Raw genomic sequence first — 16808 nt, forward strand, 5'->3', positions numbered from 1 at the left:
CTGAAACTGTTTACTAAACCCCTGCTCTAAACAGTAACTGTCCAGCCAAAGCTTAGTGAAAACCCAACTAACAAGTCTCAAGAACCCTGTCACTGTCAAGCTTTTTGCCTCAAGGTAAAAAGTGTATGCCTGGGGCTGTAGTAATTGCAACACTCTGCACTTAAATGAGTTCGGGGGGTGGAGTCTTTCATTTATCCGGAACAAACCCATAAAGACAAGAGCAATGGGGTTTAAATTGTGTGTCTATCTGCTGTAATGTAAGCTGGCACAGTCTTCTGATCATCATTAGCAAATTCTGATAGTATGTAGGCAGCCAAATGGAGATATGACTTTAATAAGAATATTTTTCTTTATAAAATCACACTAAGTACAATAAAAAGGCTCTTGTTTTTCGACATTTCTGACAATGACTGTATTGGACTAAGCATCTACTTTTTTATACACTGTCTAAGTTAAGGACCAATTATTTCAAAGATCACCTTAATTTTGAATGCTAATCATGCCACCAAGGGAATAAAAGGCAGCAACCAGCACTAACAAACAACAACATGAAGTGTTGAGTGTCTAGTTCGTGATGCACTGAAAATTGACTTTCCTAGAGACTGCCTTAGGAAAAAACAGATCCAAAGTAAGATTATCTGCCCTAGTGCATCCACAGAGCCGTTCACTTCTCTGTGAGACTTGCCCTTTCAAAAGTAACTGAGTACCACAGACATGGACTTTCATAAGAGTTCTGTTTTCTAACCTTTAACCTTAAGATCAGGCAACGGGTCAAGGAGTGAGCGCTCAGCCATTAGCTCCTTGTCAATGGAGTCCTGAAAACACATGGGGCTGGTGTAGGTACGTGACACTGTCAGATCAGGTTGCATGGATGAATTAATAAGCAGAGGATTTGCTGAAACACACACAGAGAAAAAGCAAATGAATGTCAGCAATTACACATGAGAGCCCACATCATCAATAAAAAAACAAAACAACCTGAAGAGTATGTCATCACAAATATGTTTTCTCTGTCCGTGGCTGTTGCTGTAATACAATGAAAAAAAGACATATATCTTAGTGTGACTCACTTAGAAGTGACACTGTTATTGATTTTTTCTATTCATTTTCTACTGATAACCCAATTTACAGCTAGCTCCATAGATTTGTGGACAACACCTCAGTGAATTTTGAATCAAACAATTAAGATGTGACTGAAGTGCAGACTGTGAGCTTCAATTGAAGAATCAACTGTTTAGTTAAGTAATTACAATGATTTTTTTTTAAATACATATACTCCATTTTGAAAGGCTAAAGTAATTAGACCAAAGTAATTAGATAACTGACTGACAAACCAGGTCAAGTAAGACATGTCCCCTCAGTTTTTCCAAGACAAATTATGCAGATAATCATCTTAATTATGCAGAAGATGATTTCAAATGCTGAAATTATGTTTGGAACTTTCCAAATGAGGCCCCTAAAAGACTTTGATGTTATTTAAGGTTGTCATTAGGTTGAAAAAAAAAAACCAATAAAAGAGAAGGATAAAATTTTTTTGTGGAATATTATTAAACACAGCAAAAGGCCTCAAAAAACACAGAAGACATTTAATGCGGATCGTAGAATTCTTTCTATGTTTAAGAAAAACATTGAACCAAATCAAGAATATTATCAAGAATATTATAGAGAAACCAGGCATCATTGTCCAGTTAAACCAGTTAAAACCACTGGTTCACTCAAGAACAGGAAGGCCAAAATAAAGCCAAAATTAACTTGCACAAGAATGATGGGATTAGTAAAGTTTGGAAAAGAAAGCAGGAGCTGGATGCAATTATGAAATGGGCATGTATACACATGCTTTAAAGCTACTGAAGACAAAACTGAAGTCAGAGAGACCACAAACAAGCAGCAAGTAAATAACTTATTCAGAAATTCTTAAATCTGCCCCTAAAAAACACCCACCGTATTCTAATAGTTAGACTAAAACTGAAACCGATGGAATCTAAGCTAAAACTAAACTGACAACACTGATCTGACTCTACAATCTAACTGAAAAAAAGAATAAATAACAGAGATGTTCTCACACTGGTTACTTTTCAGTGCTGTATATAAACCGACTGATTAACACACATCACAGTTATATGGTACTGTGTAATATACCTGTATGTCCCAGTATTTGGGATAAAGGAAGTATGTCTTATTCTTCTTATGTCTATATAAGACATTAGAATATATTAGATACTTTAATAGCAATAACTGCTGCATCAAACAAAGCAGCATTTTTGATCAATACACGAGCAACAACAATAATACGATTTATCGGCTGTGTTAATGAGTTTAAATAAAGGCCTGTGTGAGAAGAATTTCTGTGGACATTTGAATCAGTCAGTGTGACAAGTGATCCAGCTGTGCAGCATGTTGCTGATGTAACTAACGCTGCTTAAAACTGACTCTAAAAGTACGGATTTCTCATATGACAGCTATGGCTCCTTCATTCTCACATCTTCTCTTCGCATCTCTCTCTCTCTCAGATCCTCGCTGGGAGGAACTAAGAGGAGAAGAGATGAAAGTAAAGAAAGGCGTGCAGAGACAATGCCATAATCAACAGCACCCATTGACAGCTGCTTCCAGCAAGCATTAAATAAGACCTGAAGACACTGAGTACACAGTGTGTGTATTTCCTGATGAGCAAAGTACTGTAAATTGGCCAATAATTTTAATGGGTGAGCTGTTATTACAGTTACTCATAATGAAAAACGTGACTGCAAAAAAGTATTGAAATGAAATGATCGTGATGAAATGATAACTGCAGCAGCATACAGCAGGGCGCAACGTGCAAGGAGGGGAGGACATGCAGAATGTTATGGAGGCTTGGCTGTTTTAGCGCCTCTAACACAGTGAACAGGGACCAAGATTAAAGCTTTCCCTGCCTCCTGCTGTGTTATCAAAATGAACTTTATTATGCCCTGCTGAGGGCTGCCGCTGTGGCGACCCATAATGCCAGCCTTGCAAAAATATGCCTCAATCTGTCACAGCACGCTACGGCGCTCTGATGTTTCTTCGTTTAGTAACACGGGACCGCAAACGCTCCATTGTGGTGCTCAGCGAAAAAAAGAGATAGCGGTAATAAATTACATTTTTAATTTTGCAGACGTGAATTATTAATTGTGGTTTTGTAATAAAATACAATACCAAAAACTGAGACATTATCTGATAACTTTTCAACTTCCTTTCAACTAACTTTTCAAGTTATGGTACTTAAGAGGAGGCCTGAGTAATAATAGATAAGAGTGAAATTATACATTTGTTTAGAGTGCACAATCTGCTTGTTACCATAAGTTTATTGCTTGCTGAATATGGATGTTTGCAATAAAGTAATAAATGCAATGCATGTTTTATAGGTTAAGCTGTAAATTATTGGACATTTATTGCACTACAGCACAGACAGAAAAAAAGCTTGAGATGGCTAAAGCAAACAAACAGATAAACTCAGTTCTGGCCCCTAAAGCGTGTTAATAATTAATGCATATATATCGTACAAATAAATGTATTCATATTTCATAAAGATGAATAAATACAGATACATAGAAAACTGTATGGCTTGCATAGATCTTTGGTGTTATTTACATAGAACCTCATTATATAACTATTCTACTTGCTTTAGATGTAATTTTTTGCCTTTCTGTTGTTAGAATTTTTTCATAAAGCACTTTGCAGTATTTCTCTTACAAGGTGTACCAGAAACAACATTTTACATTATTTTTATTTATTACATTATTATTTATAATTAAATAATAAACTAATTCCTATTCCAGTTCATCACCATTGAACTTTTGGGGGTGTGTGTTCAGTTATAATAGCCAGCTAAAACGTTAGCAGCAGAGTAAAAAAGGAAATCAAGGGTCATCATCAATAGTTGTGTCCTAAGCAGCTCTAAAGATGAGGTAAATACAACCTGAGATAAGCAACAACTCATGACATATTACACAGTGTCATTATTAACAAAAATTAAACACCTTTTCTGCTCCTATAGGAATTACGAAGGTAAGGAACCACCCAGTGCTACTAATGAAAAGCATTTAATTGACTGACAATCAGGAAGGGTGATCTCCATAAAAGCAGCAGTTTTGGAAGTTTTCTCCTCTGCAGCTTTTAGGTGTTAATACACCTAAATGCTGCCCATGAATCTGGGAGAAAGATAAACAGTGAAAAAAGTGGAAAACAGACCACCCAACGACCAGAGCATGCAATGCTCATAGAAGCTACACAAAACCCAAGAGCTATGTCTAAGACTCCACGGGGCTCAGTTAACATATCAAATGTTAAAATACGTGACATTGTAATTGGCTTGTTTAGAAATGTTGCGAGGAGAAATCTTCTTCTCTAACTGGAGATATTTGACCAGAATATACAGTGCTATATTTGATAAAACCAAACACCGCAAAATAGCACAAATACCTCACACCAACTGTCAAGCACGATGGTGGAGGGTGGATGATTTGGGCTTGTTTTGCAGCCACATGGAACTTTGCAGTTTTTGAGTCAACTTTGAAGTCCTCTGCAAACTAAAGTATTCTGGCTGGCCCAGTCAAGGTCCAGACCTCAAACCAACTGAAATGCTGCAACAGGACCTTGAGAAAGCTGTGTATATACAAGTACCTCCAACAACTAAAGTTAATGACATGGTGTAACATGTCATGTGTTGTTCATCAGAGGCTTTATCAACACAAATTTATAACCTGGTGAGGAACAGAGGACTCTGTATTATGTCCTAATATGTAAAATGTTAGAAATGAAAGAGGATGTACTTTCCTTTTTACATGATTGTATGTCTATGTCGTATTCTTTTTCTGTGTTTTGCTTTTATGTGTGTGTTAGAATGGCTATTAATGTCAAAGACAATGCCAGCTCTCTGCACTAGCAGGCAACAATTGCAGCTTTAATTTTTAGGGCTTTCTTTGTGGTCTTTTAAACAGCCAAACTGAAATAAAAAATAAAAGTTAAAAGCAATAAAAGCACATGCAAAATAAAAACATAAAAACAAGCTATTTTGACGCTCTGGTTTATAATGTGATGCACTTTTAATTGCACATCATATTTAACTGTTGTGCATGTTAGCTCCATCTGTGGCAGGGTGGGTGTAGAGGTGTCACAGAGATTTTGTCAGTTGTTATAAACTGCCTTTTTAAGATCTTACTGCAAAGTCCAACAAACAATTTTTTTAAAATATCTTTACATGGAGATAAGGCTCTTCAAGAGCAAATAAACAGTGTTTACATATTGGAGTTTCTCTGAGTTTCCAATTGCATTGTGTACAATTTGTCTGTGCTTTTAAATGACAAGTTAAAGACTGTGCATATCTTGTGTAGTCTTTAAATTCTTCTTTAAATAATCATAGCTGCAATAGACTTCAACAAATTAACTTCTGCACACTGTTAAGCTAGTTCACATAATGTGCATACAGTGAAATGTCAAAACGCCAAAAAAGATTTCCAACACAACATGAATCCTCAATTTTTACAAGGAGCTTTATAAAGGATGCATACTTGGATTTAAAACCAAATTCAGTTGCCTTTTGCAGGAAAACCCCCAAATCCATCCATTCTTTGCTGCTTTTGAAAATTTCACGTTTAGATTTTTGTACAAAGTTCTCATTTGGATTCAGTGTTTTATGACACAATTTCGAGGGCAAATTGTCTCTGATATTTGAGAGCCACAGTTAATGACTCACCTTGACGAGAGGTCTTGAAGCTGAAGGACTGAAAGCCTCCGGTGAGGGCGGAGGAGTCAATGACATCCACACCGTACTCACTCTGGCTCCTTCGGTAAAGAGTGACAGCGACGATGAGCAGTACAACTGTCACCACCCCTGCAGCCAGGCCTGAATACAGGGCAACGTCACTGCTGTTCTCCACACCTTGAAATGTCAGAATGAGTGAAAAAAACAAACAAACATGATTTTGAATGTCCATATGAACACAATCAACTTTTTGGGATTTCCTTATCTGGATGATTGAGCATGCATCAAGACTTCTTATATTTGCTTTCGGAGTCTCTGTGGTTAATTAGGATGCTTGGAGACATTCTCTCCCAAAATAAACTGGAAATCTGTGTTGCTTAGTAGCGCTTTTATGGAAGTCTACCTTGGTTTCATGCTACTTTAGTGCATTTTTTATTTTCTGTTCTTTCCATGATGCACAGCTTCATTGTTCCATTCCTCAGTGTTAAAGTTACTAATGAGGAACCTTGGAAGGAAGGCGATTATAATCAACCCAGCACCTGACTGTCATTTCAAACACTGCTCGGCTCTGGTGTTGGAGGCACTCTGTGTTCCACTGGGATAATGTGACAAAACCAATTCATTAAATTAGCTCATCGGCAGCGATTATGCTCTATCTGGTCCCACCAGTATTGCGGCGTCCAACTCCACAAAGCAAACGAATGAGTGGGGAAATAAAGGAGCTGCTAGCTTGTTCTTGAAAGATAATGAGATCTGCACTAAAACAGGACATGCTGAGAAATCCTCTAAGTAGCCTGAAGCTCAAATCAGGAGAAATTGACAAAATATGCAAAGCGGTATTAACAGCTACAGTAGCAGGTTAATTGAGGGCTTGGGAAGTTTTTGGCAGCCTGGTCGCATTCTTTTTCCCATTCCTGACAAACAAGAAGACATAACTATGTGAAAGGACAAGTCAGGAAAACATGGGCAAATTGATTTTTCTCTGTGCAAGCTACGCAGTAGCATTTCCCTACACAGCAATAATGCATAAAGCAGTGGATTTACAGTGGTTAACCGCAAAGAGCTCAAACTGAAACACAATGCCCGATATAATCAAAAATAAGTAGAAGTGTACAGCATCATTAATGTAGGAGTGAAACTGAGATAATAATGGCAATAAAAGCTGGGACGTTTGATACAGCTTGTGTTATTTTTACAGAGACTTGGTAACAATCCAAGTCAAACAACATACAGCATGTGGAAACGGATGCAGAGTGTAAAGAACACAGCAAAAGTCACAATGCACTTTATTTAAATATTTCAGGAAATGAGATAAGAAGCATCAATGACAAATGTTTGGTTAGGGAAACAAACGGCTAAGCCAAACAACCTTTAGAAATGAATTTAATTTGCCATTTGTTAATATTAATCATCATTATTCATTCACGTGTCATTTGATGTGCTGTCTGTTCGTCAAAACATATGTATTTAAATAAGCTAATTCACAGTGAGTCATACAGCGTTATTCTCTATGGCCACACCTGTGATTTACCACTTGGCAGCTTATTGTTCCTATTTCAGGGCAATTCCCTCTCTGAGGGCAACATTAGTAATTTGTTAAGCTTAACCAGTGCCAGAACCAAATGGCTGCTGATGAGCGTGGTGTTTTCTCGTAACTATTCTTGGCAGCTAGAGAATTTCTGTCACTCCAACAGTGGGATTATGCAGCCAGAGCCAGTCTCTTCCTATAAATGCCATTAATGACATCGCACCAGTTTGCTGCTATCAGCCCAGAAGGTGTTTACAAGACAAAACTCAACTAGGTGTGAATGGAACTACCCTCTGAAAATAACTTATTATACCTGCATTTAACAAAAAAAGCCTAAATTATACTTTAGTTTTAGAAAACATATTGGGCTTCGTAATACCATCAGTACATGTAATCAGTACATCAGTACATTAAAATTACATGTAAAACTGAGTAAACATATTGAATACTTACTGTAATAGCAATGCAATGGTAATGATATTAATAATGTTCCATAATCAGCAGTGTTATAATTGATATTCATCCATGCTATTGGTTTAAGTATGAACAATTGGCGTCTCAGAGATACTCACAATGTTTCCTGCATGAATGGCACATAATAATGTGTCAGGTCTTACCCATAACTCACTGTATTTTAATCTAAACTATAATTTGCCTTCTACCTAACACATTAGTATTGGTGCTATAACCTAAACAAACAGTTAAAACAAAACTGAAAACTGAGTGAAACATCAGTTTTAACCTTATAATAGACATTCAAATGATATTTAAAGGTACACTGCATATTATAGTCGGAAAATGTTTTTAGAAACAAACTCTTAACCAATATGTAAACAAACAACCACTTTGCTTACTGGTAATCATATATGTGTTGGTGTAAAATAAAGATGTGGTTGTTTTTCTTTTTTTTAAATAAATCTTTCCATTTTTTCTAAACTTCCACTTTTATTTAAAACAAAATAATTGGGAGTGTAGATTTTTTTGCTACCTCGTGAAGCTCTACCCATCTATCCTTCAAGCTCTTGCTTTCAGTTTTCCTCTGTACTACCCAATCATATTTACATTTTGCCAATTAACCTAATTAGTTGAAAATTTGTCTCTTCGTTGTTCAGCTCACTTTTCCAGCCTTTTGTTAGCCTCAATTTAAACATTTGATATGTGCATATAAAATTTGAAAACCATTGTATTGTGTGTTCATTTACATTTTACACGGCTTCAAAACTTTTTGGTTAAAGTGAGGATGCTGTCTGGGTAGAGCAGACAGATAATTAGGATGTTGGACTTGCTAATGTAAATTCAGCAATTCTTATTATTGTAGTATATGTGGACTTTGTGTCAGGGAGGTTCAGGTTAAAGGGTGTTTAAAAATGCCTAGTTTGAGTTGTTATATACTCCTCTGTTGGGTTTTGTTTACAAAAGTTCAGAGTTGCAAAATGTGTGAAAAAAACTTTTGGTCACACCTTTTTCTAATCCCAATCCCTAATCTTGCAATCGTCCAGGTCACGGCTGGAGAGAGTGATATCTTTTAAATAAAACATCAGCAAGAAATGAAACTAAACAGAAGCTCACCTTGTGGCTTGGCATCATGCAGCAACTTCCGATCTGCAGAAACACACAATATCATTTAAGCGTTAGCTGATTCAATCACTGCCTGCGTGCAAATCCACGCTGGTGCACACTGTGTGTGATGTATGTGAAACAAAGTGTTTGAATAATGAAGACGGATGAGGGCGTTGCTAATGAGCATGATTATCATGACGATCATGATCTAGCCCACACTGCCAAAAATTATGAACAGTAAGTCTATGATGACACAGTCAATGAACACAATGGGACTGACAGTAATGGTGCTAAACCACTATATCTTTTTCTCCTTTTTAACCAGTGAAGTGTGGAGCTGATGTTACCCACTCTGTGTACAGAGGCCGCCTGTGCAGTTTTCTGTAGCCACTGCCACCCCGTCACACAGTCGCCCCCCATGCTTGGGCTCCGGAGCCATACACTCTCTGCTGCGCTGCCTCTCGCAGTCCGAACTACACGCTGACCACTCACTCCACTCTCCCCAGCCGCCATCCACTGCAGGGGCAAACACAAAGATAGAGCCATTGAATGTGAATACATGCACATGTTACTGTATAAAGAAATGCAATGAAACACAACAGGAACTAAAAAATGCATGCTACTCATACTCCAGGTTTAAGTGTATTTTTTTTAATAGCGCTGTGGAACTTTACAGCAAAACACTTTCAAGGTAACAGTTGCGCAACTAAAAATAATGTCCCACTTAAAGTGTCAAAAACATGTACAAAGCTGGTGTTTCTGATCTGGAGCATAAAGAGACTCCATCAATTCGCCTTTCCCCCTCCATATGGTCTAAAAGATCCCCTCTTCCTGCTAATCTGAAAGCAAAGGCATCCTGTTTATGCTCAAACCCAGATGCAGAGAAAGAATCCGTCAGAAGGAGACATTTGGCAAAGAGGAGATAATGTTTGGAGGAGTGCACTGTACTCGACTGATAATTTTTTTTTAAACTTAAACCTGATGAGCGTTTTTCTTTATACTCCACTGTGGTTGAAATCATAAATTTGGGCTTGTCTATAAAAGAAAAAAAACACACGGGTAGAGGCACAATTTTGATAACTCCTACTTCCTCTTACAACCTGAGATTCTACTCTTAGCTTCTCTCTCATGTTATCTTCACCCCTCTCCATTTGTGCATCTTTCTCCTCTTGCCAGACATTTCCCCTTCATTAGTTGTTTCACAGGTGCACTGCATTTGATTTCAGATAGCAACCCACTGTCACCAGTGCATTGCAGATGCTTTCACAGTAAAATCTCTGAGGTTGAAAGAAGACTAGTGCTAACTATAAAACCTACCCAAAGCTTTTAAGACAAGTGTCATGGCATATGTTATATCTAATTTCTGTAGAAAGATTGAAGGATAGCAGCAACAATTTGTGGTTAAATAGTGGGTCTTGTGCTGCACAAAAATTATTCAACTGTGTAGCTCCTGCAAAAACACAAATAATAGTATTTAGACTGAGCTTTCTGGACCAATTAAACAATGTTTATGGTTCATCACTGAGTTTTTGGTTATAATTTTTATTTATTTATTACAAAACACAAAGTTTCAGTTTTCTCCAAACAGAGACTGAAAAAGTAAGCCAACTATTTTTTACATTTAGACCAAATAATGAAAAAGAAGTTAAATAAAGACAGTATTACTAAACTATTTATGCTATTATATGCAATCTTGTGTATTTGTGCTAATGATATTTACATATTACTTAGGTATATTATATTCACAAGGATGTTATACAAATAGTACGTAAATATAAATACATTTTGTACAATGACAGATGAAGAGTTTTGTTAGCTTCTTGTTTTGCTAGCTGTCAGTCCAGCAATTATTCCAGTTTCTATTCTTTGTGCAACGTAAAGTAAAGCTAACCATCTACAGAAATCTAGATTTTGTTGCAAAGACACAGGTGCTGTATTGTATTGATCTTATGCAAATATTCTCATGAATGCAAATAAGTGCATTTTCACAATAAGAAGTGATTTCTGCAGAAAAAACTACTTGAACAATACAGACTTTCAACTGTCATAAATCTAAAATTTGCACATCTTGTCTGGCAACTGTAAATCTTTTATTTAACCCATAGCTGTAAGATGCAAGGGAAGCTTCAAAAGGTCAAAATTAGTAACACTAAAACATGCTCTTTATCACTAAGAGTGAAAAGAACATGCTATTGCTCTTACCTGGACACACTGTGTTGCAAGTACTCTTCTGTACTGACATGCCCTCACAGAAGGCTCCACCATTGAGAGGCGCCGGATTTGTGCAAGTGCGAGAGCGTTTTTGCACACCTCGACCGCAGCGCACGTTACAGGGAGACCAGTCCGTCCAGGATGACCAGCCGCCATTCACTGCACGTGTCAGAAGAGGAGGGTATGAAGAAACACTAAAGGAATTCTGGCCTGCATCACAGTCAGAGGATTCACTCAAAGACGGTAATGAACATCAGAAAAAAAAGATCAATAGTGTCTTCCCTTCTGTCAATGTACACTTATTCCTCGGATATGTCTCCTAAAGTAATGTAGGATGATTGACTAATGAGCTCATTTGCTGTCATAGGAAAGGAAGAAATACTACTGTTCCATTATTGTACATCTGTTGGAGGCTATCGGGAATAGTAAGCTTGTCAGGGACTTCATTAGCATTATGGAAATTAATGATTGATGGACCGGAGCAATGGGATGTCAGAAAGAATGAGATGTATTCCTGCAGCAGTTAAATGCCTTCTTTAAAAGAATAAAAATAACAGGATGAAAGGTCAGCAAAATGAACAATGAGACACTTCATTTAAGGCTGCCCTTCAGTCTAAAAGGAGTTTTTACTAGTATGACACTATTTCACTCTCTACAGCCCTGATATTTAGTGCAATTCACAACAAAAGTCACCTCAAGGCACTTTATATTGTAAAGTAAGGACCCTACAACACTACCAAGAAACAACAACAATCACATGACCTCCTATGAGCAAGCACTTGGTGACAGTAGGGAAGAAAAACTCCCTTTTAACAGGAAGAAACCTAATTAAACTATACTTAGACTTTTTTGAGCAGTTTTGAAGGAATAGGGTCTAAAAGGCACATTGATGGTTCAGAAGGATAAATTACTGTGACCTTAACTCAACAAGGTTTATTGGGGAGAAATAAATAAGAGGTAAATATTAGCAGTTAAGTGTTAAGTTGCTGTGGCATAACTGCGGGACAGCTGTGAATCTATTTTTTTCTCTCTAATTTTTAAAATCTTGTCTCTGAAGAAAGTCATTTCTAGTTAAGGTTAAAAGAATGAGCTCTGACTATTTGTCAGCTTGGCTACAGCGCTGAAAAGAAGTGTGTGGTTGTTCCCATTTTTCTCAATCAGTGACAAACAGTGAGGTGTCCTAGCTTTAAGGAGGACTTACAAAATGAAGTAACAAACCATTTTTCCAGCCCAAAAGAATGCAGCACTATTTCCTTTCTGACTTGCATGTTATCTGCTTTAAGGCAGATTTTACTATCTAACGAGCCACAATTTCCAGGGTCTTATGCACTGAGGATCTAACACTATTAACAAGATAATCAACCTCGGTGGGAGTAAAGCTTAGTTAGCCGCTAACTGAATACCATACTAGTGAAAACTGATATTCTGATGTAGGCAAGACTATTCTTCAACACTACTGTAATAAGTTACCAGGCAAATCTACTCTAATGATTTTTTGTCAGAGATAAAATTGCAAAATTAAAAGAACTGTAATCTTACCATAGACTATAACAGTAGCAGTGGCACTGCGTCGCTTGGCCACAATGTTGCTGGCAACACAGGTGTAGTTTCCAGAGTCAGACAGCCGGGCCTCTGAGATGATGAGGTTGTGGTCACCTTTTTTCTCCATGATATTACCATCATCAAAGCTCAGGTTTTCCTCATTTTTCAGCCAATCCACCTGAAAACAAAAGTATGTCAATTTCATTCAGGCAGACAAACATCTGACAACCGGACAGGTGTGAGTGATAAAAAAGCAAATACACTTAACAACATCTGGTGGAATGTTTCAAAACATATCAGAGTAATTTAAAAAAGGTCAGTAGTTTGATAGAGTATCACAAAAGGCTTTCAGAGATAAAGTGAACTTCACCCAAAGTTACATGAGAAAAGTTCAACAATTTGAACTGAATATAACGGCAAAGGCTCTCTTTCATCATCTATGGTACACAAAGCGTTAAAGAGACTGTACTCAGTGCAGGAGAGGCAGGGTAAAAACTAGTAATGGCCGTATTCTTGAGGGCATCAGGTGGAAGTGCATTAAAATTATTTTATTTCTAAGTGCTGTCAGTCAACGGTCTTGTTGCTCACCAATGAAAATTAGTCTTTAGAAATCATGGACACTTTGTCCCGTGGGCAAAAGAGAGATCGTCGGGTTTGTTAACGACTGTACTATAAAAAGCCAGTATTTGTGATATGCACAAATGGCATATGGCATTAGTAAGAGAGCCTTTGAAGGCACCATCAATAGTAAATGATGTGATACATGAAGCGTTTTTCTATCTACCTGTTTAATTAAACATTACAAGAACATTTTTAAGAGTCCCTAATATTTGAGGGAGAAAATTTAAGACAACAATTCATTACCTTTAAAAGTTATATTATTCCCTTTTAGTAATTTAATTAAAACTGAATATATTTCCCCACACTCACATGCCTGGTAACTGGTTCAAAATCCAGTTAGTTATGTGCAGGTCACTGTAGTATAACAGTAGAAAAATTTTGCTACAATTGTTCCTTTGAGGATTGCGTACAGTTCAGTATTTGCTAACAAATGCTTCACAGTCGTGCTGATTGAAGCGTGCATTTTGCATTTCATCATGTAAAGAAGTCTCTGTTCTCTCTTCTTGGCAAAAAAGGAGAGGACAAAAATTGAAACACGTCCCTCACTACATTTATGAAGATATGTAAGGGGACACATTTTGATTGCAAGATTAGGGGGTTGGGAAGCACAACACATCTGACAACAGCTCAGAGTAAAGTGATGTAGTAGGTAGGTCACATCCTCCAGCGTTACCAATTCAGTGGCCATGTAGTGAGCGAAACCAATAAGGAATTACAAAATAAAAGACGCTCAGTTGATGCTCCTCTCCTCGCATGACTGGCCCTGTAAATTGCTATTAATGTGCCAGTAGCTTGAGCTTTTCATTCAGAGAGACGAGCTAGGGCACTTGGATTGCGTTTTGATTTATGGCAGTGTATTTGAGGATTAAAAACTCCGCCCCACTGGGAGAGCCATGTGTTTGTGCATGGGGTTGTACTCCAGTGTGTGAGTAGCATGTGTGTTTGTGGATAGTGTCCATTTGCCAAGGGAATGTAACTACAGCCAACAAACTCAGAGATTGCTTTGCTCTGTCAAAGCACTCTAGATGAAAAAAAAAAAAGAGCTAGGAAATCAATAAATCTGGAGTCATGTTGTCACAAGCGTTTTTTGCTCCTTTTGATGGCCCAAGAAGTCTTTCATCATGTAGCTTTTTTTCATGAATTGGCTCCGCTGCTTTCAAGACATACAGTACCAAGTGCTCATACTAGTGTGCAACATTGCGCCTTCATCAGTTCTTTCTTTATAATTCACTCTTTCACAGCCAGTGTCTAATCAACCCCAGTGTTTGTCATGGCTGGTCAGTCTTGTCAGTTATGAAAGCAGTCAGTTTTGACCTTCTACAAAATGGAGCAAATATAATTGAATAATTTCATACAAAATGAGCCCATTTTACAAGCTTATTCATGTAATCACAGTATTTTCTTGTAGTCTGCTTTATGCAAGGATTGACAGCAAATAGTGACCCTTACTTCTCAAACAGTAATAAATGAGTTGAAGTGATTGATTGGTGAGCTTTGTTGTTTTTGCTGGGGTTAAAAAACAAAGCCACCGTGGAGTTGCAAAAACGGCAGTTCTTCAAATGGTCACTTGACACTGGCTTGCACCCATCTTTCAATTAGTCTGCAAGCCTACAGTAAATGAAAGACAGGTACTTAGATAGCTGCTAAGCTTCACATCAGCTAATTCAAACTGAAATGGAAGACTCGACCATGTTTGTAGTGTTGATGCCTAACTAACTAAATGACTTGTTGCTTGTTAAACTGTAATGAGATCCCATCTCAAAGACCAATACTGTATGTCACCATGAGACATTAGGTTTATAAGATATGCACTTATCTCACCCCTTATTTCAGAAAATAGCTGAACTAAAAACGGTCTACATTATATTACTCACTTAATGTATATTATAGTCATATAGTGTGGAATATATGACTATATCGAAGCTTAACCTCCAGTGCTTTGTTCTCATATTCAGATGGGATGAATATTTAGAGCAAAGTGTTGAAACTGAGTTTGACAGGTACCAAGATGTAACTATTACACTGTGTAAATTAAATATATTTCAATATTAAGTGGATAATATGTCACCACAGGAAACACCGAGCAAAACAAATTGCATTGTTTAAAATAAGAACTCACATCTGCATCTTTTACATAACACAATGACAAACCTAATTTCTTCCACATGCAGGTAGAAATTTTTCATAAATTAGATATCAAAACGATGGAGGAAAGCATTTTTCCCATTTACACCACATTTAAGTAAAAAAAACAATACAAAGGTAAATCACTGCGGTGCTATAACTGGACTAAATGACAGGACTATATGACAACATGATACATTTAAAACAGAACCACATTCCTCTTGCGTTCAACTCAAATGTAAGATCCAAAATCTGAAATAAAAACACAACTCAACATTAAAAGCTCCAAAATTTGCATTTTTTGGCACGGAAATGACACTGTATTATATGATACTATATGTTACCCTTCCCCACCTTTCCCTGTGTTTATTGTAGCTCTCTACCTATGCAGATGATAAATTATACATTACAGTTAAAACAAAAAATCTATGAAAGATATCCATGAAATGCCAGAAGATTTGCTGTTTAAGATCAGGGTAATTGAAATGATGCTATCTTTCCTAAGTAGAGTGAGCTATCAAACATTCATGACTTTTTATTTCTTCTACTCTAACCACTGGGAAATCGGGAATTATTGAAAATGTAGGTCCGATGGGATTAGCCCCTTGCCAGTAAAGAAGCACTTTGATGCCAGAGTCGTCCTGGAGAACATTTCAAATCGACTCTTGGGGCTTTTTACTCAGCAGCGTTTCATTTAACCTAATTTGTTCAACTTGACAATGAAAACTTAATTACTTATTAGGGTTTCCAGGACACACTGTAGGTATGTATTTGTAGATATAGATGGCTAGTTAGCTGGTTGAGGTGTTCTGTGACATAGACTGTAGGTAAAAGTCACTGTGACATTAACAGTTCATCTGCTATAAAGCTTTGAGGTTAGCATTTAGGCTTTCCCAAACTTGGTGTGTTGAAATTGGTCATAAAAAAATCCTGTCCTAAGACAAATCCTAGCTAATCAGTCCTTTAGAGATCAATTTAAAACCAGGAAATGCAGAGGAACCAAATATTCAGTAGCTGAAAAAAGAAGCCAAAATGTATTCTCATAATGACATTGGCAAAGAAACTATTTATTTACTATTTATTACGCATTAGTCATGCAATGGTACCAGTACATGTTAAAAACAGAGTTGCATTTGATGCTTTTCTGTTCTAGCTTTACTTCTCTCACACACAAAGAAGGACAATTTTAAAACTGTTAAATTTACATCACCAGTTGAAACTGAGAAGGCACTGCTTGCCAACTAAGACAGCAAACGTCAGAGAAACTGGCACACATGCAAACCCATTGTGCCACTCCACAGTAACTAGAGATTAAACATTTCAGTTGTACACTCCAGAATGTGTTATACAAACAATAAGCACTGACTCCGGAAGACAGAAGTTGTCAAGTATGTGGAGATTCATTAGACGGCTCATTTTGTGTTCACTGAACTAAGGCTGTTATTACATGAATTTTACATGTTCTAATCAACTCTTTTTAGGTGGTATTGATAGAAAGTAAGC

At 37.1% G+C, this 16808-nt stretch overlaps 1 protein-coding gene across 1 annotated transcript in view; it reads right to left on the minus strand.

Annotated features, from left to right (window-relative positions):
* LOC308392549 (netrin receptor UNC5D-like) overlaps positions 1-12734 on the minus strand; it is a 34904-nt gene extending 22170 nt beyond the window's left edge. The window contains exons 1-6 of the mRNA XM_080875619.1: positions 12558-12734; positions 11010-11177; positions 9159-9323; positions 8817-8849; positions 5711-5896; positions 746-895 (exon numbers count right to left, since the gene is read on the minus strand). Coding sequence (XP_080731745.1) covers positions 746-895; positions 5711-5896; positions 8817-8849; positions 9159-9323; positions 11010-11177; positions 12558-12687 — 832 coding nt within the window. The 5' untranslated portion in view covers positions 12688-12734. The remainder of the gene's footprint in view (positions 1-745; positions 896-5710; positions 5897-8816; positions 8850-9158; positions 9324-11009; positions 11178-12557) is intronic.
* Positions 12735-16808: the final 4074 nt, after the last annotated feature.

This window comes from Rhamphochromis sp. 'chilingali', assembly GCF_963969265.1.
Source record: "Rhamphochromis sp. 'chilingali' genome assembly, chromosome: 2".
Lineage (NCBI taxonomy): Eukaryota > Metazoa > Chordata > Actinopteri > Cichliformes > Cichlidae > Rhamphochromis > Rhamphochromis sp. 'chilingali'.